The following is a 25,878-nucleotide window of genomic DNA, read 5'->3' as shown; positions in this document are numbered from 1 at the left end:
TTTTGATACTGTTTTCTGATCTGTTTTATGCTTCATTTCTGCCCTTCACTTGTTAGGCTAGTTTCTTGTTCAGCTGGAGTATATTTTGTATTTTTATATTTCATTGAAAAGTGGAGGTGGTTGTTATTGGAGATTGTAAGCTGCTTTGTGGGGGAAGCTCCTAAAAACGCAGGGTATACATTTTTAAAATAAATAAAAGTAACTGTTGTGCTACAGTAAGAATCCCATGCACATCCTAGAGCAGATAACCCTGGCAAATTACTGCTGCAAGCCTGGAAGAGCAAAGTGGGGAGGACTGAGGCTCCCAAATGCTGGACTAAGATTCTTTGTTGCATGTCTCTGTAGGGTGGCAACTGATCACAGTGTGGACAACACGACAGCTGTGCTTCGGGAATGGCTGATGAACGTTCAGAGCATGTATCACTCAGTGGAGTGGCGGCCCATGGAACAGCCCAGGTGAGCAAGCAAGCATTGTGGGGAAGGGAGGAGGGAAAAGCGGCTTGCATTTCAATGTGGGTGAGGCCTACGAAATTGGATCTTCGACCAAGATGCCAACCAAGACCGCGCTACTATAGCGACAGCCCCATTTTCAATCTGGTTTCCACGTATAAAACCTAACCACTCTCTTTCGGATTATCTGGGTGTTCTATCAAACACTCCCATTAGGAGAGCGTATACCGCCCTCAGATTTCAAACAATGCCCTCGGCCTTCCTTGAAGGCCGATATTGCGGCATTCTAACTTCCTAATGTCTTTGCATCTATGGCTGTAAGGTTATTGAGGAGATTTTACACTACCTTCTCCACTGTCCATTATATGAAGACCCCAGGCGTAAATTTCTACTGCCTGTTCTAGTCCCCTTTGCATCTCGTCCAACAGATGAACTGGTGCTTGAGCTTCTGGCTGATAATTCCAAAGCAGTAACACTAGCGGTTGCTAACTTTGCTCTAGCGGCACAAAAATTGAGAGTGAAATTTACCAATGAAATACCCCTGTAGGGTTGTTCCCTTAGTCTCCTCTAGATCCTCAGGTTTTAATGAATTTTTAATGGTATATGTTTGCTTATGTTTGTTTGTATTTACTTTGTTTGCACATGGGCCAGAGCTTGGAAAAGTTACTTTTTTGAACTACAACTCCCATCAGCCCCAGCCAGCATGGTGCTGGCTGGGGCTGATGGGAGTTGTAGTTCAAAAAAGTAACTTTTCCAAGCTCTGCTATGGCTAAGACTGCAATAAATTTTACATACATGTGGGTGAGGAGAAAAAGAGAGAGAGAAAACACAAAAGCTTGATTTGACGATGGAGCCAATCCCTAAGGAGAAAATGAGAACATAGAGGCTGCTCTGTTCTGCAGACTTGTTTCCTGTCTTATGTTTTCCAGACATAGTCTTGTTGTCCAGCAAACAAGAAGGGATGGGTGGATTGCATAAGCAAGTCAACTTGGACAGTCCCCCCTCCCCCCATTCTCATGGAAGGCTTTACATGCAGTGAGGGAGGTCACAAATGTCACTTCTTCACATATAAAGGCCACATGGGCTAACCTGGTGTTTCCTGCTAAGCATGGCTTGCGGAGATTGTTGGCTAGGCTGTGTGTGTTTAAAAATAAAATAAAATTCCAAGCCCAGGTAATTCAAATTCTGCACGAAGAAAAGCCAGCTTCTACTTTCTGTATAAATTATGCAAAGTGAACATATTTGCATAATTTCCCTTTATATTACACAATCCTACAATTTGTACTAAATTTATTTTACTAGTCAGGAAGAAGGGCAAGATACTTTGTAATGCAATGATATCCCCCCCAAGACACTGGGAATCTTTAGTGCAATCCTAACTATGTCTACTCAGAAGCAAGTCCTACCAAATTCAATGGTATTTTCTTCCAGGTAAATGTGCATAGGATTGTAACCTTAGCAACTTCTCTAGCTTCTGAGTTTTCAGCAGAGATTTCCCATGCGTTTCCAAGATGTCCGTACCATGAGGATAGGAGCCAACTGACTGATTCTGCCACAACAATCATTTAGCACTGGTTCCATTTTGAGTCCTGTGTGATTTTCCCTGCGTGGGGGAAGAAGATGATTCCTTTCCAAGACATCATTGTGAGCCTCATTATTCCCAGCAGGTCCTATCCAGACGAGGAAGGTCCCAAGCACTGGTCCAATTCCCGTTATGAACATGTCATGAAACTTCGTCAGGCAGCGTTGCAGTCTGCCCGGAACATCTGGGCTGATTACATCCTGGTAAGGAGAGTTTTGGAATGAGAGCCTGGTGGGAGAGAATAGAGTTTTCAGATCTGAGTGCTGACCTTCTTGGACCTTGTCTCAGGGCACCACTATTTGCCCCATTGCAGCCCGACATGGTGCATATCCCGAGAGTTCTGCCTGTGCTAGTCAGTCCCTGTTCAGCCACATGGTCAGTAAGGGTGATTTGAAGACTGGCGCAGGCTCTGCAGTTTTATTTCCCATGGTTGGAGAAGGAACTTGACTTTTACAGGGATATTCCAAGAAGCGATGATGACATGGTTAAGTGTGTTGGCTGGGAATTCCCTAGTTCAAATCAGCTTCTGTCTCAGCCTCAGTCAGGGAGGGCCCTGGCAACTTGTGGAGAGGGTATGGCATAGTGGGAGATGGACAGATCTTGATCCAAGGAGCAGAGGCTCAGCATGAATCCTATTGAAAGTGACGGGAGCTGTGCAGGAGCACAGTTTTCCCTGCAGTTTATGCCCTGGGTTAGCTGAAGGACGGTTCTGTTTGGAAGCAAAATATCTCAATAATTCCACTTCACCCCATGCAGAGCTGCAACATAAAGATAATAATACCGACTTATCTTATAGAGTTGTGGTAATGGTAACTGAGAATGTATGTGAGGCTGTTTGCATATAATTTGTCTAAGTACTATTTATTTTTATTATGTGCCCTTCCTCCTTAGGAAGATTGGGGAAATGAGCAAATTTGTTTCCAGGCTGCTTAGTCACACTAAGCAATGAATTCTAAATCGGGTGAGGAACCTCTGTCCTGCAGACCACTCAGGTCTCCCTATTTGCCCCAGGAGGCCGTTTTGGCCAAGCCACGCCTGACGGCACATATGATGACATCAGGTATGGGGCAGGTAAAGGTGTGGCTGGGCTGAAAGAGGGTTTGCAGGTAATGCCAATCGGCTGATTTCCAGGCCTGCAAAGCCCTGACAATCAGCCTTTGCCTGTGCGCAGGTGAAAATGGGTCACCTGACATCATTGTGCCGTCCAGTGGGCAGCCCCTCCCACCCGTCAAACTTGGCCTTCAGGGTCTGAAGGAGAATGGGCCAGAGTCAGTTCTCCACCTTTGTCCTAATTATGCAAAGATGCCTGGTATTTGTTAGGAGTTGGCTTGTAGGGGATCAAAAGGTGTGAACTCTATCATAGATTGTAGGGGAAGAAGGACATTAGTGTCAGTCCTGTGCCCCATGCACCTGCCCACCCCAAAGGCTGGTCTACATAATGCAGGGTGGCCGAGCAAGGAAGGGGAGCAAACAATGTACCATAATAATGTGTTTTTGTAGTTGATAGCCCTAGAGCAGGGATAGCCAGTATGGCACCCATGGGAGCAATAGTGCCCTTGAAGTCTTCCCCTTGTGCCTACAAAGTCTCTGAGGCCCCCCTCGATCATGTGATGAGAGTAGTTACCTTTTTCTCCCCTGAAAAATATGTAGAGGTGAAGAAGGAAGTTGGAAGAGTGACACTTTTCCCCACTTCCAATTTCTTATTATTTTATCTTGTCTTTTTTCCTTTAGTTATAATGAGTTCTGTCCAATGAATTGAGGGAATTTAGCTATTGAGACAAACTCCCATATTTTTTCTATCCATTCTTCTGTAGGTATGTGCTTTTCAAGGCTCAGATGAATTATACTGGATCTGACTTGTATGTGGATCCCTTGAAAAATGCATGCGTATGCGCTTTTCCTGTCTCTCAACTGTGCAGTGCATAGTTAATCAATGGAATTCACTCCCATGAGAAGCAGTGATGGCCACCAACTTGGATGGCTTTAAAATTCAGGGAGGATAAGGCTATCAGTGGCTACTAGCCATGATGGCTGTGCTCTGCCACCATAATCGGATGCAGTATGCTTCTGAAAACCAGTTGCCGTTAGCCACAGGAAGGGAGAGTGCTCTTGCGCTCAGGTCCTGCTTGTGGGCTTCCCATGGGCACCTGGTTGGCCATTGTGAGAACAGGATGCTGGACTAGATGGGCCATAGGCTGCATCTAGCAGAGCTCTTCTTACGTTCTTATGTGACCAAAGGCGGGAGGGATTGCCCACGGCGCACTCTCAGAAATCCAAATGGTTGGCAACCCCTGTGTTAACCCTTTCCTCTCCATTTAAGTATGGAACTTTTAAGTATGGGACTAAGCTCACCCACCGCGCCTCCCTAATGTTACTGAGATCCGAGTTCACCCCACCGGTTTTCTTGTCTCTAGCAGTTCTAGATTTCTCAGAGGAAGACAGAAAAGCTTGAAGAGTGAAAGCGTGTGTGTGAGGGAGGGAGGGAGGGAGGGAGGGAGAGGAATAAAACTCCTAGTGTATCTTGCCCCCCCATACCCTTTTACTTTCTTAATCCCTTTTCTTCTGCTAATATGCTGTTTACTGGAATACTGTCACATCAGGCAAAAAAGAAAATATCAGGTGCAAAACAAAACAGGTGCATGCATTCTGTCGCCTTGCATAATTCTTACATTATGGAACTTAATATCTTTTGGGGTGATGATGACATTTCCCTTTAGCCTTGCACCTTATCTTCTGCATAGCTGGCTACCTCCAGTGCTCCATTGTAGCCTGCCAACCTATTCAGCCTTGCCAGGAGCATCGCTGATGTTCCTCGGCATGTCCAGAGTGCTGCCCTCCCTTCCCCTCTGTGTTATTCACTCTGGGGCAGGAACAGCTGTGATGGGATTTTGGGATGAAGTGGTAGGCAGTAGGACAGCTGTTCGCGATGGGAGCCAGCCCCTTGGCTTATCAAGTCTTGTACTTCCGTTCTGGAATTAGGTGCTGGCCTACAGCCCAGAAATGCTGGCAGCAGATGATTGTGTGTATCTGTACTTCCCACTAGGGCTAGACAGAGGAGGATCGTGCCTTTCTGCCCTGCTCATGAGAAGCAGCAGCACCTGTTTGTTTACAGATATGTCATCAGGTTTCTTTTAATCCTGGCAGGACCTTGGCTTTTGGGAGATCATGTATAATGGACCTCAGTTCTGTGAGGAGCTCAAAGCCCTGGTTCAGAGTACAGTTCTTCAAGTGATTTCTTATTGTAGCAGTGTGCTTGCAGACTCGAGCTGGTTTTTCCCTGTAGCCCTCATACAACCTTCTGCTGTTTCACAGATGAAAACAGGACACTTTTGTGCCACATATCAAGCCCTTATTCTTGTTCCAGCCATTGTCTGAGCAGCCTTCTTCTTGTGTTACATGTTCAAAAGGCTCTTCTCTGCTGGCTGTATTTTAATTGCTCCACAATAAGCTGTCCTGTGCTGTTTTAAAGGATGCTGTTAGTCCTTTTGGGTAAAAGAAAAACTGAGCAGCTGTCTCCCATTGCAGACCAGAGTGACTCTTGCTAGCTGCAACATGCAAATTGGCAGGCCATGCATGGCACCTTAGCGTTCATACACTTGCATTTTTGCTTATCTGCCTCCTGCTGAGATAATTGAACGACTACTAGCTCAATGTTCTAGCAATTAACGCTAGAATAACTTTTAAAACTCTTTAAGGCACCCCCCAAGTCACAAGCAAAATAAGGACAAAGGTTTACCAGGAACAGGTACCAAAATATCAAAAACATGGTCCCTAGTAAATAGCAACCATGGAAGGTTACATGTAACAACTGCAGCTGCCACAAGTGCATGGGGTGCCTTCCCTCTGTTATGGGTAGGGGCAAGATGAAGGGTGGAAGGCAACAAGTGTTTCCTTCACAATACAGCTGGCTAGCTGTCCCCCTGTCCTCCATTTGTACCTGCCACTGACACCACAGCTGCTGAGTCCCTCCTCTCCTTTCTGTACCTGTCCCTTCATTCTGAAATGTCTGTTTCTGGCAAATGGATCTTGATGTATCTGCTGGGCCCACAACCCTCAGAAGTCCAGATTTGGTCCAGTGGCTGCCAGTTGCTGATCCCTATATAATATATTATCTGGACTGTGTTTTGGCATCCCAGGTCAAACTTTGAATTATCTGTGATGTTATGCATTGTCTAAGCATAAGCTACATACCATCTGAAAATGTTAACTTATCATGAGCACAAGCTAGAAGTTGATTTTTTTTTTGCCCCCCAAAACTTGAAACAGTAATTGGTTTCATGCTGTCCTGCTACTAGAACAATCGCACCTTGGAGTTTGGGGATCCGCAACATTTTAACTGGGACAGCTGCTGTAGAACTGACATTTCTTTTTGCTGCATATTTCTGCAGTTTGTAGATACGGACAATCTCCTGACGAACCCTGACACTCTGGGCCTTTTGATAGCTGAGAACAAGACTGTGGTGGCACCAATGCTGGACTCGCGGGCAGCCTATTCAAACTTTTGGTGTGGGATGACCTCACAGGTACACAGATCAACATCTCTGGCTTAACTCTATTCCTCCCATGTGTGCGTGGCAGTTGAGACCATAACCAATGGAATATGATATGCCAGGGTGGGGGTTGGGGATAGAAATGCAGGACTTTGTATATCCGGTGCCAAGGCCTTCCAGTGCATTCAAAATGGAGCAATCTCTGCCAGGTATATTCCCAATAACTTCCTTGTCTCTTAGCCAGGAGAGTTGCCACTCTTTTCATCATCGGGGTGACATTCTTCTTGTACATGAACTGATGATGGTGAGCATCTGCCCATGGTTTTTTTTAGAATTATTATCTAAGAAAAGGATATGATTTACAGATTAAGAACCAAGCACCTAAAACCACAAAAGGATACATGGTATCAAAACAGAAGTGTATAAGAACTTAAAATTAAATGCATGCTTGCACGTTTCCCTGAAAAATGATCTCCCATATATATGTAAGATAATAAGGTTATACATTTTATTATGACAGCAGTAACACAAACTAAAAAGGCAAGTTCTAACCCTATATCATTAGAGTCCAAACAAACATTCATTGATGTCAAAAATTGCAAATCTGTGATGTGTATTTGGAAGCAGAGGCTTCTTTTTAGCGCACTTGGTAAAAGAGGGCCAAGTTCTTATGAAATTATTTTCTTGTCTTTTTTCTTTAGTTCTAATATGAGTTCTGTCTAATAAAGCGAGTTCAGTTAGCTGTTGAGGCAAACTCCCACAGGTTTTTGTATCCATTCTTCTGTAGATACCAGCGTTGGTGGTCTCCGTTTTTCTGCAAATAGAAGTCTAGCTGCTGTTGCCATATATGAGACCAATTGTTCATGCTCCTGCCTACCAATAATTCAGTCTGTATAATTCAGTGAAGACACTTTACGCCTATGTTGTTGAAATGTTGTAAGTTTTCCTAGGCCAGGATCTAGTCCTGCCTCTCTTTGCATGAGAGCTTATGTGGAATTTCCCGTCTGCCTCTCTTAGGGCTATTACAAGCGCACTCCTGCTTACATCCCCATCAGGAAACGTGACCGCCAGGGCTGCTTTGCTGTCCCCATGGTGCACTCCACCTTTCTCATCAACCTCCAGAAAGAGGCCACCCAGCACCTTGCTTTCTACCCACCCCACCCGGATTACACTTGGGCATTTGATGACATCATTGTCTTTGCTTTTGCCTGCAGGCAGGCAGGTGAGTCAAAATTCTGTCTTCTCTTCTTGAGAATGAAGTCAGATCTGTCTCCTGCTTTAGCCAACCCAGAGACATGGGTTGTTTGTGAGGCCCCAACAAAATAAATGGGGCCTCACAAAATTAAAAATAATTGTGATTTGTTGAGCAGTTGTACAGCTCTGCTGAACACGTTTGCCTGCTTTGATTAAGAAGCAGGAACATATACCAGTCAAATTGTTGGCCTGTCTAATTCAGTAGTATCAACACCGACTGGCTGCAGCTCTGTAAGGTTCCAGGCGGGAGTCCTTGCAGAGACCAGGGATTGAATCATGTGCCCTACCACTGAGCCGCAGTCCTTCCGCAGCCCACGCCAACTCGTTGCCTGCTACGGTCCTCAGCCCCCTCTACGTATAAATGCTGCTCTTGAACGCATGGGGAGGCAAATTGGATAGCCTTGTGCTGCTCCTTCCCACTAGGAGAGAGCACATCTGTGGTAGCTATGTACTCTCGCTCTCATTCCTTAGGTGTGCTGAGAGAGAGAGAGAATGCAAATGCTGTAACACTGCTGCTTTTTTAAATCTCAGTAGAGGCAGTGGTATGTGGCATATGGTAGCCTCTCTTGGCTTTAAATCAGTGTGGGGAACCTGCGGCTCTCCAGATGTTGCTTAACTCCAACTCCCTTCGTGGCCATGCTGGCTGGGACTGGTGGGGTTTGAAGTCCAACAGCATCTGGAGGGCCACAGGTTCCCTATCCCTGCTTTAAGTGGTTATGGGCCTGGGATAATACTGCAGTGGAGGGGGCAAGCAGCTGGCAGCATGGGCAACGAGAGATCGATTTAATTTTCCATCTGGCTGCTTGCCTGGGACCAGTTCAGTTCAGCTTCGATGAGTGGCTTTTAAACAAAAATGCAACCAATGAATCCAAGCAGTTATTCTTGTTATTTTGAATGCACAACAAGTTCCATCTTAATCTCTAGTCCTCACTGTAAGGAGGGTGGCATCTTCTCCATGCTAACAACAACAGAAAGTAGAAAATAGAAGTGGAATTCTGCAAAATACTCATAATTGATTGTATTGGCATAATTCTTCAATTTTTTATATTGTTAATTTTTTACCTGGTTTTGCTGGTCATGGGAGAGGTGCGGAACTATCTATAAGCAAGCATCTTGCCATACAGCTCACGGACAACCAGCCCCTGCTTGGGACAAGGGCAAGCCCCATCTGCTTACCTCTTCCGCCAGCCACACCCAGTAGGTGAGTAGGGGGGCCTTCTCAGGTCACCACCCCCCGGGGCCGCACAACCCTCGGGTGGATGAGTTAAGTTGGCCCCAAAAGCAGCCCATATCCTGTCCTCAAGCCGCAAAGCTCTGAAGACAGGCCTCTGGAACCGCCAATCACCTCCAAAGGTGCCTAAGGGGGCCACCAAGCTGTCCTTACCTATTTCCCTTTCCACACCTTCCCACACCAGTGCCCCAACTATGAACTGCCCTCCTAGGGCAATTAAAAAGAATTGGGAGTCTTGGGAAGATGACTTCTGCACCCACTCTCACATGACTATCGTGCTCATTATCCCACCTTTTCCCCAGGAGGAGCCCAGGGCACCAGGCAGCTCCCGTGGAATTGCATCATACATGTAGCTAATGGTGTAGATTCCTTGGGCTGGTTCTCTACGTAGTTTACTCTCGTGGTGGTTTGGTTGATCACCCATCTAAATCTGTGAACAGGATATTGGACCATCATGTGGGCTGCCAGGTATGCTATTGTAAGTTTTTATGAAGAATGTGCCTTTATAGAGGTGAAACATTATGACAGCCAAGACTCTCCAACCTGGAAAGGGTATGAACAGAGGGATCTGCTGCTGCCTAGGGTCCTCCTGTTTTTGTGTGCTCACTTTGTGTTTCTCCTTTGTTTAGAAATTCAGATGTACGTGTGCAACAAAGAGGTGTATGGCTTCCTTCCTGTTCCTTTGCGATCTCACAGCACCCTGCGTGACGAGGTAGAGAGTTTCATGCATGTGAAGCTGGAAGTCATGGGTGAGTGTTGGTCAAAAGACCTTTCCAAGTTTTTTAAAAACCAGAGTGGAAATTTGCATGAAAGGAAACCAGATTTCTTGACAGGTTAGCATTTACAACTTGTGTGGATGGGCCCCTGAGGATGGTTACAGAGCATCATTTGGAGAGGGCAGAGTGGCTAACATTTGCCAGAGCTTTGACATCTGCACTGGTTTCCTCTAGGAAGGGCTGTATGCACGCTCTGGGCTACAATAAATAAATAATTTTTGGCACCTGGGCAATCCAAATTCAGGGTCAATGAAAGTGGAATTGTGCAATCCAGATAAATGCCCTTTGGGCAAATTGGCATGCTGTTTTGCAAAATTCTGCTCTGGATGGTTATGGAGAGACTAAAGGACTGTATCCTAAGCGCCTACCAGTGTGGCTCTTCACTTTGGCCAAACCACTAGTTCTGCATGTTTCTAAGAGCAGAGGAATGTCAACAGCTGTATCTATGCATCACGGAAACTGGGGTGATGTCATCCATCCAAATGTGAGGAGTACAAAATTAATTTGCAGTTTAAGAGGCAGCATAGTTTGTGGCTGGTAAGTTGGGAAGTCTGCTTCTCCTTATGTCATGATAGCTACAGTGCCTTGCAAAAATAATCAGACCCCTGACCAATGCTCTCATATTACTGAATTACAAATGGTACATTGTAATTTCGTTCTATATGATATTTTATTTTGAAACACTGAAACTTAAAATCAATTATTGTAAGGTGGCATGGGTTTTATGTTGGGAAATGTTTGTAAGAAACATAAAAAACTCAAACATGTTGCTTGCATAAGCATTCATCCCCCCATATTAATATTTGGTAGAGCCACCTTTCACTGCAATAACAGCTTTAAGTCTCTTGGGGTAGGTATATACCAGGTTTGCACACAGTGTCGGAGGGATTTTGGCCCCTTCTTCTTGGCAGATTCGCTCCAGGTCGTTCAGGTTGGTTGGACGTTGCTTGTGGACCACAATTTTCAAAGAGTGCCACAGATTCTCAGTGGGATTGAGATCAGGACTTTGACTGGGCCACTGTAGGACATTCACCTTTTTGTTCTTGAGCAACTCCAGTGTTGCTTTGGGCTTGTGCTTGGGATCATTGTCCTGCTGAAAAGTGAATTTCCTCCCAAGCTTCATTTTTTTAGTGGACTGAAGCAGGTTCTCTTGCAGTATTTCCCTGCATTTTGCTCCATCCATTCTTCCTTCAATTTTAAGAAGATGTCCAGTCCCTGCTGATGAAAAGCATCCCTCACAGCATGATGCTGCCACCACCATACTTCACTGGAGGGATGGTGTGTGTTGAGGCATGGGCAGTGTTAGGTTTGCACCACACATAGTGCTTTGAGATTTGGCCAAAAAGCTCTATCTTGGTCTCATCTGACCACAAAACCTTTTCCCACATCGCAGCTGGGACACTCTCATGCTTTCTGGCAAACTCCAGACGTGCTTTCAGATGGTACTTTTTGAGTAATGGCTTCTTTCTTGCCACCCTCCCATACAGGCCAGTGTTATGCAGAGCTCTTGATGTGGTTGACTGGTGCACCATTACTCCACTCCCTGTCACTGAACCCTGTACCTCCTTCAAAGTGATTGATGGCTGTGGCTTCTCTCACAAGTCTCCTTCTTGTTTGAGTGCTGAGTTTTGAAGGACAGCCTTTTCTTGGCAGTGCCTGGGTGGTGTGATGCATTTTTCACTTCCTGATTATTGATCCAAGTGTGCTCACTGGGATATCCAAAAACTTGGATATTATTTTGTACCCTTTTCCTAATCTGTGCATTTGTATTACATTATCTTTCACTTCTGTAGAATGCTCTTTGGTCTTCGTTTTCCTTCAGATCCACAGCCTGACCAATGATCCTTCAACAGTGGAGTTTTTATCCTGACAATGTGACCGCAACTTTAATGGCTCACAGGTGGAGGTCAATGGTAAGGTGACTGTGTCCTCAGTAGGGCAATTTCTTTCATCTGTGTAAACTGGGAGCTTCCACAGCACAGGGGTTGAATTCTTATGCAAGCAACATGTTTCATTTTTTTTGTTTCTTACAAACATTTGCCAACATAAAACCAATGTCACCTTACAATAATTAATTTTGAGTTTCAGTGTTTCAAAATAAACTATCATGCAGAACGAAATTACAATGTACTATTTGTAATTCAGTAATATGAGAGCATTGGTCAGGGGTCTGATTACTTTTACAGGGCACTGTAAATGGACTCTCAGGATTCAGAGACAGGATGCCTCTGAATATCAGTTGCTGGGATGAGACTAGAGGCACAGACAGTGAGTCAAGGTTGTTGAGTTCGTGCTTGGCTTGGGGCTTTCCAGAGACATCTGTCTGGCCACTGCTGAAAAAGGTTGCTGGAGTCCTGGACTAGATGGACCCCAGTCTGATCCAGGAGGGCTCTTCTGATGTTTCTCTTCTGCTACAGTATCATTGTGCTGCCATAAGCAAATCTCTGCTTCTCCATCTCAGTTCTCTGTCTCTATAAATAGGAATGTGAATGGTTTACAGTGAAGACAGTACATGAAGATATGAAAGATCTTTGCAAATTAAGATTCTGTAGCCTTATACCCACTTACCTGGGAGTAAATCTTACTAAATCAACAGGACCTGCGTCTGGGTAGACGTGTATCGGATTGTACTGTAAAACATGCCACTGAAATCACAGGACAATCAGCAGTCTTGATAATATTACCAGAGCCTTTCTTCACTGGCTTACCCTTCCTGCTTTTCCAGTTCAAGGAAGCCTGACCAGTCTAATATGCCCTGTGCTGAACCTTTCCTCTGCTATCAAAGGGGCCTGTGTGTGGCAATGCACCATCCTTTGGGCTCTGGAGTAGTTTGCTGGACTCTGTCCCTTGAGGATGCTTCACAGTTGTTCTTTGTATGGGCTGCAGCTGCACAAAGATCCTTTCACTCAATCCAGTTGCTCTTAAAGACAAAATTGTCGCCTCTTTGAAAATGTGGCCAACGTGGAAAGTAGGAGAGTTCGGTGTACAATCCGCTTTCATTAATAAAGGTGTATTCTACATGCTGTCCTTTCCTTCTGATACTTTTTAGAAGGCAAAATGCCTATGAATAGCACATCATTTTGGGGCACAGAAAGCTCAAGTTATAATAGCTCATTCAAGTGTGCTGCTTTTGACAGTGGCCCTTCTAGTCCAGCATCTTATTCTCATAGCGGCTGACTTCTGGGAAGTCAACAAACAGGACTCGTGTGGAACAACACTCTCCCCAGCAACTGGTGTTTAGAGGCATACTGGCTCCACCAGTGGCTCTCAGAGGACTGTATCCCCTCTGAATGTACAGGGGTTGGCTGCATGAAACCTTCCCCATGTCAAAAATCTTTCAGCATGTGGAAAGGTAATGCGTTCAGGAGAAAATGTTTAGCTCTCTGAGTGTTTGAATATCTGCGAGAAATCCATTGGGAAACAAACCTCCTTAATACCTCAGGTTCCTTTCTTCCCACCAGTACAATTGCATTTTCTTTCAGGCATATTTTTTCTTTGGCAGGGCACGATAAATTTCTCTCCTATGATTCCATGGAATGCAAATATTCAGTAGCGCATTCATACAAAAAGAGGGCTTAAATATGTTATAGGACACATTTTTCATCCTTGCAGATTTGAATAAAAGCTATCACAAACCCCTTGTGAAATGCAGCTGTGAGGGATGGGGGCAAGTGAACCTTCTGGTGACAATAGAATGAATGAGTTTATTGCAGTCATAGACCAACATTAATATATACATCGATAAAAGAGGATAAAAATCTGCAATAAAACAACACGAAACAATCAAAATTTCATTAAAACCAGATCTACATCAACACATAGCCCTCAACTTAACAGAGTTCTTCTACAGTGTATAGCAGCGGACCAAAAACTAGCTATCTGAGCTGATATCTGTGGGGACTGATCAGGTAGTAGATAATCTACATAAAAAGCCTCATTTCTACCGGGGATGTTTAGTAAGATTGGGATAATTAGCTGGAGTCTAAGGTCTCGATAGAATAGACAGTGTAGCAACACACGTTCCACCGATTCTACTGCCCCGTCACCACATGGACATATGAGGGATGGGGGCAAGTGAGCCTTCTGGTGACAACAGCATAAGTGAAAGAAGCATTTTTTTAAATGGGAGAACTTGGAGTTTAAGGAAGATATTTTATTGAAGATCTCAGCCTGTACTGAGAGGTAGCATGGTGTAAAGACATCCCCTTCTGCCTGCAAGTTCAGATTTGTTCTCAGCAATGAATCTCACTGGAAGCTCTTTGGGGCAATCCCAGTCTTGAACCTATTTGTGAGGGGGGAAATTGTGCAGGGAGAGAGCAAACATTGAATATCGGAGGAAGGATGGGTAAAAACTAATAAAATTAATTTATAATAATGCCAATAATACTGGCCTGCACGCACCCACATTTGTCAATTGGGGGTGGGAGGAGAGGAAGGGAGTCAACTTCTGTAAAGTGTTTTTCCAGGCTCCAAAAAGTTAAAATTGCGTTTTGGAAAGGCAAAGCTGTTGCTGGACTCCAACTCCCATCAGCCCCACCCAGTATGACCAATGACCAGGGATGATGAGAGTTGTAGACCAGGAACACACATTCCCCACCCCTGGACTAAGAGGAAACTCCAGTTTTAAAATCCATCTGGATATGCCTCTAAGTCCACTTGATGCAGCTGTCGGTCATGCATGCTTTTGTCACTGTGTATAGGAACACAGAAACTTAGGATGCTGCCTTATACTGAGTAAGACCCATGCTCCATATAGCTCAGTAGTATCCACACTGACTGAAGATGGCTCTCTATGATTTCAGACTGGGAAATGCTCTCCATGATTTCAACCTCTTTTCCAACCCTACATGGAGATGCCAGGGATTGAACCTGGGACCTTCTACATGCTAAGCAGATGCGCTACCATTGAGGTTATGGACCTGACACTAGGCTAAGAATCTGGGAGCAGCTCAGCATAAAAAGTATCTTGTTGTTTTAAAAAAACTGGATCATATGGTCTATCATATGACTCCATGTTGTCTTTCTTTACAGTTAAGAATCCTCCAGTGGAACCTTCCCAATATCTGTCTGTGCCTCCCAAAATCCCGGACAAAATGGGATTGGATGAGGTGAGGAATATAGAGATGGGTAAATGATGAAAAATAAGCAAATATTTGTAAGTGTGCTTAATTTACATAATCTACGGCACAGAATTCAGCTCTGAGCACAGAATTTGGATTACCCTGGATTATCATCATCATGAGCAGCAGTGCTGGATATAGCTTACATGGGGGTCCAGTAATTTTTCTTTTTTTAGAGTTAGTAGAGTGTTTATTTGGGGACTGTTCATCACATGGGCTGTGAGGCTGCTCTCTTCAGTAGTTCTGCATTCTGAAGTCAAAGTTGCAAGCTTCCTCAGTTCTCTGGCTTTGGGAGCCCCTGCTTTCTGGGGTTGAGGAGCTTGATCTATGCAGACAGATCCCCTGGAGTGGAATATCACGGGGAAATGTCTATATATGAGCCTTAGTCTCTACCCAGGCCACAGAATGAGCTGGAAGAATCTTGAGGTGATATGAGACTGCAGATGTGTATTGCTGGGATGGGGTGCATTTTTAATGTTCCTCACATAAAAGAAACTCCCTGCAGGCAAGGCATTAGCACATCAGGAAGCTTCTAGCCCAGTCTACCACCTGCTTTGCTAGTTGGCCACTTGTAGGGAGCTTCTGTTAGAGGAGTATTTATCTCCTGCCTACAGTCTGAAGTGGTAAGAGTTCATCTTGACCATTCTGCTGTAGGCACAGTAGAGGCTTGATACTGGCAATATAGGGGGAGAGCGTTGCATTAGTTCCTCATTTGCATTTCTGGCACTGCCAGCCTTCACTGTCAGTCTCTCACTGCCCTGTTGCTTCCTCTTCCAGGTCTTCATGATTAACCTGAAACGTAGGACTGACCGCCGGGAGCGGATGCTGCGGGCCCTTTACGAGCAGGAGATTGACAGCAAAGTCGTTGAGGCTGTGGATGGGAAGTAAGTGTGTGTTACAGAGTGAAACGCTGCCCCTTTGGGGAGGAGTACTAGTACCCAAGGAACCAAGGCAGAGGGGAAAAGGGTGCATGGCCTTGGCCATACTGATAGCCAATGTTATCTGTACTTGTGGGCCCACCTGTATTGTAATGGAATGGACACACTTGTATCTGTCACTATTTACGAGGAGGGGCTGTAGTTTATGTTTGAAGGATGTGCTTTGCATCATGCAAAAGGTCCTGGTTTCAGGTCCTGCCATCTCCAGTCAAAAGGTTCTCAGGTAGCAGGTGTGATGTGAAAGACTTCTGCCTGAGACCCTGGAGAGACCCTGCCAGTCAGAGCAGACAATGCTAGAAGGGCAGTCTGATCTGACGCAAGACAACTCGCTGTGTTCTTACCTTCCTTATTGAATCTTCCCTTGCACAGAACAGAGGAATTGACTTGCGCTCAGGTGTGTACAGACAGTTGTAGCCAAATTGGTTCTAGAAAGTAAGAAATAACAGGTGAAGTGAAATCTTGTGTTGGATTAATTCCACTCGGTGTAGAAAGAAGTATACAAGTTTTTGAGTTGCACAGAACCTTGCTCTGAGACTTGGCTGCCTTTCCATTCTGTTCAGTGAAAAACTTCATGCTGGCTGGAAGCTTCTGCACCAACTGAAATTGATTCAGAGAAATATAATTCTGTTGCCTCTTTCTGTATTAATCTTCACCTTAGTCCGCACAGTATGTACAGTATCGTCAGATGGTTGCACAAGGCTGTGTCTGCCCCTCTCTCCATGGATAGTATGTCTCCTACGGGCTATCATCCCTCCCTCCTTTCATTCCCTCTGTCCTCAGAGCAATGAACACCAGCGAGGTGGAAGCCATGGGCATCAAGATGTTGCCAGGTTACAAGGATCCATACCACGGACGTCCGCTCACCAAAGGGGAGTTGGGTTGCTTCCTCAGCCACTATAAGATTTGGCAAGAGGTAAGTGATGCTCATTGTGTAAGACACAAAGTCAAAGACTGCCTTTTCATACAGTCAGTTACCCTGGAACTCTTTCTAAACAGGGTTGTGAGTGTAAGCTATGATTCTGCACAAACGCTGTCAAAAACTGCAGGCCATTGTAGTGGGCACAGAATCCAGCTCCTGAAAGTCTCAGCTTTTACAGAGAGAGTGAGCAAGGAAGCTTCCAGTCCTCACAGCTAGGCTTAAAAGTGTGCAGACAATGCTTGGTGAAATCTCAAAAGCTTGGAGTGTGAGCTCTCTGTAGGACAGGGATGGAGAACCTGTGACCCTCAGATGCTAATATGGACTACAGCTCCCATAATCCCTTCTGTCATGTTGATGGGGCCTGCTGGGAATTTGAGTCCAGCAACATTTGCAGGGCCACAGCTTCCCCGTCCCCACTATAAGATTTCCAGTAAGGGGGTGAGACTCTAGTCCTATGCCTCGTGCCTTGCCCCTCCCCAGGGCCGGTTCTAAAGGCCGGCCAGGTTGGGCACTTGCCTGAGGGCCCCGGAGCTACAGGAGGCCCTGAGGGGCCCTCCGCTCCCCTTCTGCAATCTGCACCCCCCCACGCCCCCATTTACCTGCCAGCCGGCTTTTTAGCATTGCCCTTAATGAAGATGGCGGCTGCAGGTTCCCTAAGGTACTGAAGCTGCTGCTGCCATCTTAGTTGATGGCAGAGAAGTGCACGTGTAGCACGCACGTGTGCCATCAACAAAGATGGCGGTGGAGGCTTCATTCCCCTTAGGGAAACCACGGCCGCCATCTTCATTAAGGGCAAAGGTAAAGACTAGACAGGTTGCGGGGCCGTGGGGAGGCGTGCGGGGGTGCCATGCACGTGCGTGCACACACACACACACACCGGGGGGGGGCAGGGCAAGCTGATGCCCAAGGGCCCCCGCATGCCCGGAGCCGGCCCTGCCCCTCCTCATGCATAATTTACATACTTCACATAAGTTGCAGAATTCAGTGTTTTGTGCTGCTGCATGTGGGTTAACATGGCACAGAGTTTTGATGGGCAGATGTTTTAAAATGCAGAGTGCATATAGTCCTGCTTTAACAGTCGGTTCATACGCTGCTTTCTCTGGCCTTCTTTGAAGAGCTCACAGAAGTGGTCTGCTTGCATGTAGAGCCTCTGGGACATTCCAGATTACCCTTCTGGAGGTGAATAAGATCTGGAACCAGAATTGCCTGTATGTGCATGCAGGTCTGCAGAGTTCCAGGGGTGTCCTTCCGCATGAGTAGACCACATCAGCTCTGATGTTTATGCAGGGAGAGGAAGGGAATGTAACATATGGACCAACTGTTTCTTGCTTTAGGCTCTGCCTTGGAAGTGTCTGCATTCCACTGGATAAGTTGGGGCTCAGTTTTCTTTCTGGAATTGGTGAAAATTGCTTAGTATAGGCACCAGTTGTCTTGTTAGTTCACAACATAGAAATAGTAGATACGAAAAGGGATGAAGCAATATTTATTGGACCAATTTTTATCAGTGCAGAAACATGGGAGCTTTAGTGTTAGACAGGATCCCTTGATTCCAGAGCTGGCCCTGATGTGTTGGCGCTACTGGGATGTTGGCTTAATTTTGGCATGAGAGCCAGACTTGGGGACTCCTGTGTGGCTGTGCTTGCTTGCAGTCTGCTAAAGCAGCATGAAGGATAAATGAATACGTAGAGCCAGTCTGGATTTCACTACATTGTTTAGTGTGTGCTGCCACCTGCTGGGCGTGTTGGATTCTTACATTGGTCACAAGATGGAAAAGATTGTTCATGGTGCGATGACATAGAATGTAAAGGAACCTTTAGGCCTTTTGCCACTTGAAATCTGAATGCCACTTTTACTTTTCTGCCCTGGAGGCGCAGCTGCATTGTGATTTATGCTAGCACTTTTTAATCCTCAGTATTAAGAGAGGATGCAGGACAGGGCCGTGGTTCTGTAAGAGTGCAGAAAAAAATGCAGAATTCTGCATACTTACAATACTAGCTTTCCTTTTTAAAATAATAATAAAAGAACACATTTCTAGTCCAGCCTTCCAGATGTTGTGCTGACTGGGGCTGATGGGAGCTGGAGCCCAACATTTGGAAGGCACTAGGCTGTGGAAGGATGGTCTCTAGACACCTTATGGTTGCAAGTGGTTGAGGGTATCTCATCAGTACCCTGTGTAGCTTTTTGCCCCTTTTGGAGACGAGGAGATGCAGATAAAGTCATGCCAAAGAACTTAGGAAAATAAGGAGGAGTTGAAAGAGCAGCTGTGATGGGGTTAAACCGCTGGAGCACCTTAGTGGAAAAGCACAATACAATATTTGAACTAAATAAATGATTTTAAAAAATAAACAGAAAAGAGGCTGGTGATGTGTGTTGAATTTTTCCAGATAGTTGAGAGAGGCCTGGAGAAGTCAGTGGTGTTCGAGGATGACCTGCGCTTTGAGATCTTTTTTAAACGACGCCTGATGAACCTCATGTATGACTTGGAAGAAGATGGCCTGGACTGGGATTTGATGTGAGTGAGAAAGTGTTGTTAATGCAGCCAGCTGGAAATTTCTTGGCAAAATCATTCCCCCAATGGGACATCATGCAAGGCAGAGGGAGGCAATGTTTTTTGCTCCTGAGGGCAACATGTGGTGGTGCGCAGGACCTGCATGAGAACAGGTGGGGCCATGGCCAGCAATCCCTCTACCCCTTTCACTTTTACACACGTGCACACTCATTCAGCCTCACGTTCACACTCATAGGCACATATTCCCCCCATGTCCTTCCCTCCCATTCACTGCTTCTCTCTCTCTCTCACACACACACACATGCACAAAAATCTCTGCAACACCATCTGCCAGTGATCCCAGTAAAGCTGAAATCATTCTCCTTGCACTGCTTTTAACAACACAATCACAACAGTTTTCTGTGCTGTTCTGCTGATGGGCTGGGCAGTGGCAAAAATTAGATGGAGCACCCTGGGCTGCATGTGGCCTGTGGGTCACCCACACATGCTGCAAGGAGTGCCTGTTATTTACCTTATTTCCTGTTTCCCTTTAGCTACATTGGCCGGAAACGCATGCAAGTGGAGCATCCTGAGAAAGCTGTGCCCCACGTCCGCAATCTGGTGGAGGCTGACTACTCGTACTGGACTCTTGCCTATGTCATCTCTCTTCAGGGGGCCCGAAAGCTACTGGAGGCCAAGCCCCTCTCCAAGATGTTACCTGTGGACGAGTTTCTACCTGTAATGTTCGACAAACACCCTGTGTAAGGCTGGGCTTTGAGGCTGCTGGGTAGGAAAGGGGCGGGCGTCGCCTGTGGCCACAATAAGTAGGGCTCGCAAAGGACTGAGTTATCTTTATCTATTCCTAGATTTTCTTGTTTGATTTTCTTGCTGCGAAAATTGTTTTTGCTCTCCCATTCCGTTGTTAAGTTGGTTTCTGTCTTCTCTGGCCATGCTGTCTGCTGAAGCCCAGGACACTGGGCAGCTGAGCTGGGTTTCCCTGAGTGTGGCTATATCAGGGGTAGCCAGTGTGGTTGCCCTCCAGATGTTGCTGGCCTACAAGTCCCATCATCCCTGACTGTTGGCCATATTGGCTGGGGCCAATGGGAGTTGTGGTCTAAAACATGTGGAGGTCAACCACATTGGCTACTCCTGGGTTAGATGACTGTACTCTTTAAGAAAGGAGAAATCAATCATGTGTCGAATCTTATGTAGCTTTAGACTAAGTGGTCTTGGTAAGGGGACGTGTGCTCTCACTCCTAACATGTTAGTGCTGGAAGAATCTAAAGTGTTCTAGGACACAAAAGCTGCCCAACAAGTTAATCAATTCAACTTTCTCTAACAGGAAGACAGTTTCCCACATTTTATCTGTTGCTGGGGGAACCTGCCCCATATAAGCATTGTACAAGGGAGCCTGTGAGCATCCAGATGTTGCTGGGCTCCAATTCCTACCAGTCCTAGCAAGGATGCCTGATGATCAGAGATGATGGAGGTTGTAGTCCAGCAACATCTGGAGGGCCACAGGCTCCCTATCTCTGTCTTAAAGGAACAAGTGCTGTTTCTAAATTTAGGGGGTGTATCCTACATTTTCAGGAGTTTATATTCACTGAAGTTACATGATCTGAAGAGAAACCAGAGTTCATTCACTGAAGTTGACCCTTCTCAACTTAGGAAGTTTCATCTTTCCGGCTCAACTGAAACATAATTAATATTTAGGCAGGCAGAATGATGATGGATACAGCGAGGGTATGCCTTCACTTTAAATGAGGTTTATGGGTTCCCCCAAAGAACCCTGGGAATTGTAGTTTTGAACAGTTAAACTTTGACTGTGCCCTGGGAAGCAGCTCTTTTCATATAACGTTTGTTCCCCTTCTACAGTTCTGAATATAAGGAGCACTTTGATAACCGGAACCTGCTGGCCTTTTCAGTAGAGCCTCTGCTAGTTTACCCGACGCACTACACAGGTGACGACGGTTACATCAGTGACACAGAAACCTCTGTGGTGTGGAACAATGAGAATGTCAAAACGGACTGGGACCGGGCCAAGTCCCAGAAGATGAAGGAGCAGCAGGAACTGAGCAATGAAGCCAAGAACTCTGATGTGCTCCAGTCCCCTCTTGACAGCACAGCCCGTGATGAACTATGACCTTGCTGGCGCATAGGAGAAGGGGACTGAAGGATAGGGGCGTGGTGTGAGGGGGAGGACTCTTCCCTTTCTCGGGGTTTATAAGTTGGTTCTCTCAGTTGTCAGCTGTGGGGCCCAGTGCATGCCACATCTTCCATCATATCTTGTGGCAAAGCATAATGGTAAGCTCCGCTTCCCCTGTCATGGGGAACCTGCAACATAAATGGTTGGGTTTGCATAGTCCTGCCACCACCACCCATTCCATCCTCTTCTTCTGTTTTGAAAGTGATGTGGGTGAGATCGTGCCATACTCATTTGAGTAAGAGAAGTTTTATTCTCTGAAGAATTGGTACTGGTTCCTATAAAAAAAAGGTAAAGGTGTCCCCGCACTTCTAGTGCGAGTTGTTTCTGACTCTTAGGGTGACATCTTGTGACATTTACTATGCAGACCGTATATATGGGGTGGGATTGCCAGTTCCTTCCCCGGCCTTTCTTTACCCCCCAGCATATGCTGGGTACTCATTTTACCGACCACGGATGGATGGAAGGCTGAGTGGACCTCGACCCCTTTTACCGGAGATTCGACTTCCTCCTTCCGTTGGAATCGAACTCCGGCCGTGAGCAGAGCTTTCGGCTGCGTTACCACCGCTTACCACTCTGCGCCACGGAGGATCTTATATAGGGAGCCCTATATCTCTGGAAGGAGGGGACACTGGTTAGTCCTTGAGAAAAGGGGCTGAGATGCAGCCCAGACTAGCAAGCTCCAGCACCATAATGTTCTGTGTCAAACAAAACCGAATCTCTTGGTGTAAGGTTAAGACCTGTCCAGATATTTTTATATAAAGTTTTTACTGGTGACAGTTCTATTATCTGATTTCTGTGGAATCCTGATCTCTCTCTCAAATGTCCTAGTTTCCCATGGCCTAGTGAACGTTTTCCCTAGCATATCTCTTGCTTCGCCTTGCAAGGACAAAAAAGTGCCCTTTTATGTTGTAACTTTTACTGCCCAGCAGTCAGAGATGCATGATGGGAGGTGCAGTACAACATGGAAAGCAGGGTTGAAATGACATCTTCGATCATTTCATTGTGACAAGCATATAGCATTGCTTTTCAACTGGTGAATAAGGAGTTTAAGGTTGGGTGCACCTGTAACCTCCACACCAAATTGTTATTTTTATTCATGAGTTTCTTTTATAAGCAAAAAAAGAAAAAGATAGTGGGGGGAAAGAGAGTAAGACAGACATACAGTAGTTAATTAAAAATGAGCCCCGTCTTGCAGATTAGGGTTAAAAAGGTGGGTCCCAGATCTGAAGGCTAAAGAACTATTAGTCCATAGACTCCTGAAGTATGGTGAACGGTCCTGCAATCACCACCATCTCCTTCGACTTTTGTAATATAATTAAAGTTTTTAACGTTTCCTCATTGAATATTTTTTAAAATTATCTAAAATAACTGAACTGAAACATTGGAATAGGTCAATGGCATTAGCAAGGAGAGGTTTTCCCCCACAATCAGGAGGAAGGAAAGTGTTGCAAAGTAGAGACAGAGATCCCGTAAGGAATGCGAGCATGCATTGGAGGATTTTAGAGGAAACATGGCAGCCTAACTAGTTTCACCCATGCTGGAAGGGCATGATAATGCCACAGTGTACACTGCGCTGGGCTTCTTGTGACAGTAGGGCTTCTACAGAATGTGTAACTGTCGTTGCCTTTGTCGGCAAGCACCATCATGCTCTTAACAGTGCAGTGTGTGCATGCGAGCCTTGACATAGTTGTGCCTGTTTTTGCTACAGGCTCCACCGATGGAGTGTGATTTGTAATGTCACTATATGGATAGGGTTGCAGCTGGATGGCATAGAAGATCAGTATCAACAAAGCTCTTGTATCACATTTTTTTCTTTAACTCTATGATTCCTGCTGGTAGATTCCACACCAGGATGGTGGGATTGTGGAAGTTCTGCCCTCAGACTTATGTGTGTACTTATTTGCAAAATGCACAGAAATCAAGTACCTAGCTATTTCCTGTTGCTTATACCACTTGAGAATTTACTGCACAGTCCTATATAGTTTGCTGCACTCTCTCATTGCCCCGTCTCCTCCTAGGCAGAAATATTGCATCATGTACTCTCCTCTTTCATCAGTATATATTCTTCAGCACATGGCCTGGTACAGCATTTGTGGGTGTGCAAAATGCATGCACATATTTCAAACAACTTTGGGTTCCATGTCTTTGTTCCGATCAGAGCTGCACTGGCAAAACTACAACATGCACACATATATGTACATGTTAAATTATGTATTATATTAAAGAAGCTGTTTGTGGAGGAGAGCCATGATGGAATAGAGAAGAACCTCACACTGGTATTGCAGCGTGGGTCGTTTTGAACAGGACAGCCTGTACTGGCCTCACTTTGGTCCCTGTTGTGCAGAGAGGCCAAGGTTCAAAACCAGCCCAGAAGGAGAGTGTGGTTTATGGGGATCAATTGTAGTGAGAGAGCACATCTCACCCTCCATCCCTTTGATGCACTATTGGGGCACAATCCACCAGCAAGTCCTATACAAACTCTTGTGAAGCTCTCATTAACTTCAATAGGACTTGTACAGGAGAACACGGACAACAGGTTGTAACTTTGATATTCACAAAGGGGCAGCTGACTATTGTGCCTATTCTACAAAAGCAGAAATGTAGCTGGTTGAGCAGAGAGTTTTGAATCCAGTTCCCACAGGTCCAAGGCCAGCACCAGCTGGAGGTGATCAATATGTGGGTCATATTCATGCAGTCTTTGAAGTAGTTTGTGCAGCTGTTGGTACTTCTTAAGACCTGTTAGTATCTTCTTTCATGGGGGTGGGGTAAATTTCTAGTTCCCATGATGGCTGAAGTGCATTTGCAAATTGGATTGTAAGAAACATGCTCAAGGACTAGAAAAATGGACACAAGTAAAGAAGTGTCCACGTTCATTTTATTGTTCAATTTAATGGCATCTGTGTACCACATTCTGTTTTCAAGGTCTCGTGTCAAGATTCTTTACCTCAGACATGAGAGCTAAACACATAAGCTTTTTCTGTGACCATGAAAACGATGCACAAGTTGTAGTAATACAGCTAAACTACATCTGTACATTGTTCTTTTCTTTTGAGCAATCAATACACAAATGATCTAGCTGTCATGTAGTCTCTATCTTTGCCTTTTCTCCATGATATGTCTGTGATGACCAGATTTTCCCGGTTGCTATAGTTATACATTGGCTACTTGGGGAAAACACGTACAACTGCACATTTATAGTACCTGGCATTCCAGAGTAAATTTTGTACTGGAATGCCCTTGTGTATGCCTACCAGAACAAAATTTGAATCTAGCTGTGTGTTAGTTTCCTTTGACTGTTCCACCACATTCCCATTAGATTTATGGTTTGAGACTTGCGTTTGGGGGTCCTTTGGCAGCTCATCACAGTTCCTTCAATAAGATGATCGGTCATGGTGGACAAACTTTCTTGAAAGTCAGTTTGCCCAACTTCCCTAAACGTCTCCCAGAGCATACAGTCACAGGAGAATGTTAAGATATGTTTTAGGACACCTGCTAAGTTAATGGAGGGAGCAGTGAGGCTTAACAGCACTGCTCAGCATGAATTGGAATGTTTGCCTAGAGCACATATAAGAAACCTGTGGTCCTCTGGATGTTGCTAGATTACAGCTTCCATAATCCAGGGGGAGACCATCTTGGCTGTAAGACCCTCTCCCTGCTTGCTGGCCTCTTGCCACCTGTCCTGGAAGGGTGGGGCCTTGACTGACTGCAGCTGTAAAAGTGAATTGTGTAACTTTTTTCTGTTCATATTGTGAGCCGCCTTGTGCATAAATTGTTGTGGAAAGGCAGCATACAAATAAACACTGATGATTATGATAATCCCTGACCATTTGTTAAACTGGCTGGGGCTGATGGGAGTTGGAGTCAAACTACAGCTGGAGGGCCCACATTCTCCATCGCTGGCCTAGTTCCCTGAAAGTAAAAGGGTTGAAAATGCTGTATTAGGTCATGGTAAGTATATCTCTTTAATTTGTTTTTCTTAATGATGCATTATTTGTTCAACAATCCATGGATTATAGAGAGGAAGCATCACACAGGGCCATAGGCAGGCGGCCAGCCAATGATCCAGTTAAGCCTGAGCTGCCTACTCCCAGCTGGCAGTGGTCCTCCTGGCTTTCAGGCAGAGGTCTTTGCTAGCCCTGCTACTGAGATCTTTTTTTTTAACACAGATGCTTGAGATTGAACCTAGGTACCTCCGTACAAAAGCCTGTTCCCCCCAGTGCTTTATATATAGAGGCAGGTGTTTAAATATCATGTATATTTTAATCCCTGCCTCTGCAGTTTATGGCTGCCTTCCCCAACCTGGTAACTTCCAGATATTGCTAGTCTGCAATTCCCATAATCCTTGATCTTTGGTCATGCTGGCTGGGGCTGATGGGAGTTGTAGTCCAAAACATCTGGAAGGTACCAGGTTGAGGAAAGCTGTT

General features: G+C 45.4%; 1 protein-coding gene across 2 annotated transcripts in view; it reads left to right on the top strand.

Moving 5' to 3' along the window:
• COLGALT1 (collagen beta(1-O)galactosyltransferase 1) overlaps positions 1–25,255 on the top strand; it is a 30,420-nt gene extending 5,165 nt beyond the window's left edge. Inside the window, exons 2-12 of one of the 2 annotated variants that reach the window (XM_061614464.1) lie at positions 346–456; positions 2,118–2,235; positions 6,421–6,555; positions 7,540–7,744; positions 9,637–9,756; positions 14,815–14,891; positions 15,681–15,787; positions 16,622–16,754; positions 19,145–19,272; positions 19,803–20,009; positions 21,124–25,255. In XM_061614464.1, the coding sequence (XP_061470448.1) occupies positions 346–456; positions 2,118–2,235; positions 6,421–6,555; positions 7,540–7,744; positions 9,637–9,756; positions 14,815–14,891; positions 15,681–15,787; positions 16,622–16,754; positions 19,145–19,272; positions 19,803–20,009; positions 21,124–21,391 (1,609 nt within the window). In that variant the 3' untranslated portion in view covers positions 21,392–25,255. Of the gene's footprint in view, positions 1–345; positions 457–2,114; positions 2,236–6,420; positions 6,556–7,539; positions 7,745–9,636; positions 9,757–14,814; positions 14,892–15,680; positions 15,788–16,621; positions 16,755–19,144; positions 19,273–19,802; positions 20,010–21,123 lie in introns of both variants that reach the window. The other variant, XM_061614462.1, reaches the window with a different exon arrangement.
• Positions 25,256–25,878: the final 623 nt, after the last annotated feature.

The sequence above is a fragment of the Rhineura floridana genome, chromosome 3 (assembly GCF_030035675.1).
Source record: "Rhineura floridana isolate rRhiFlo1 chromosome 3, rRhiFlo1.hap2, whole genome shotgun sequence".
Classification (NCBI taxonomy): domain Eukaryota; kingdom Metazoa; phylum Chordata; class Lepidosauria; order Squamata; family Rhineuridae; genus Rhineura; species Rhineura floridana.
The sequence above is the reverse complement of the archived record's forward strand: the minus strand, read 5'-3'. Positions and strand labels throughout refer to the sequence as shown.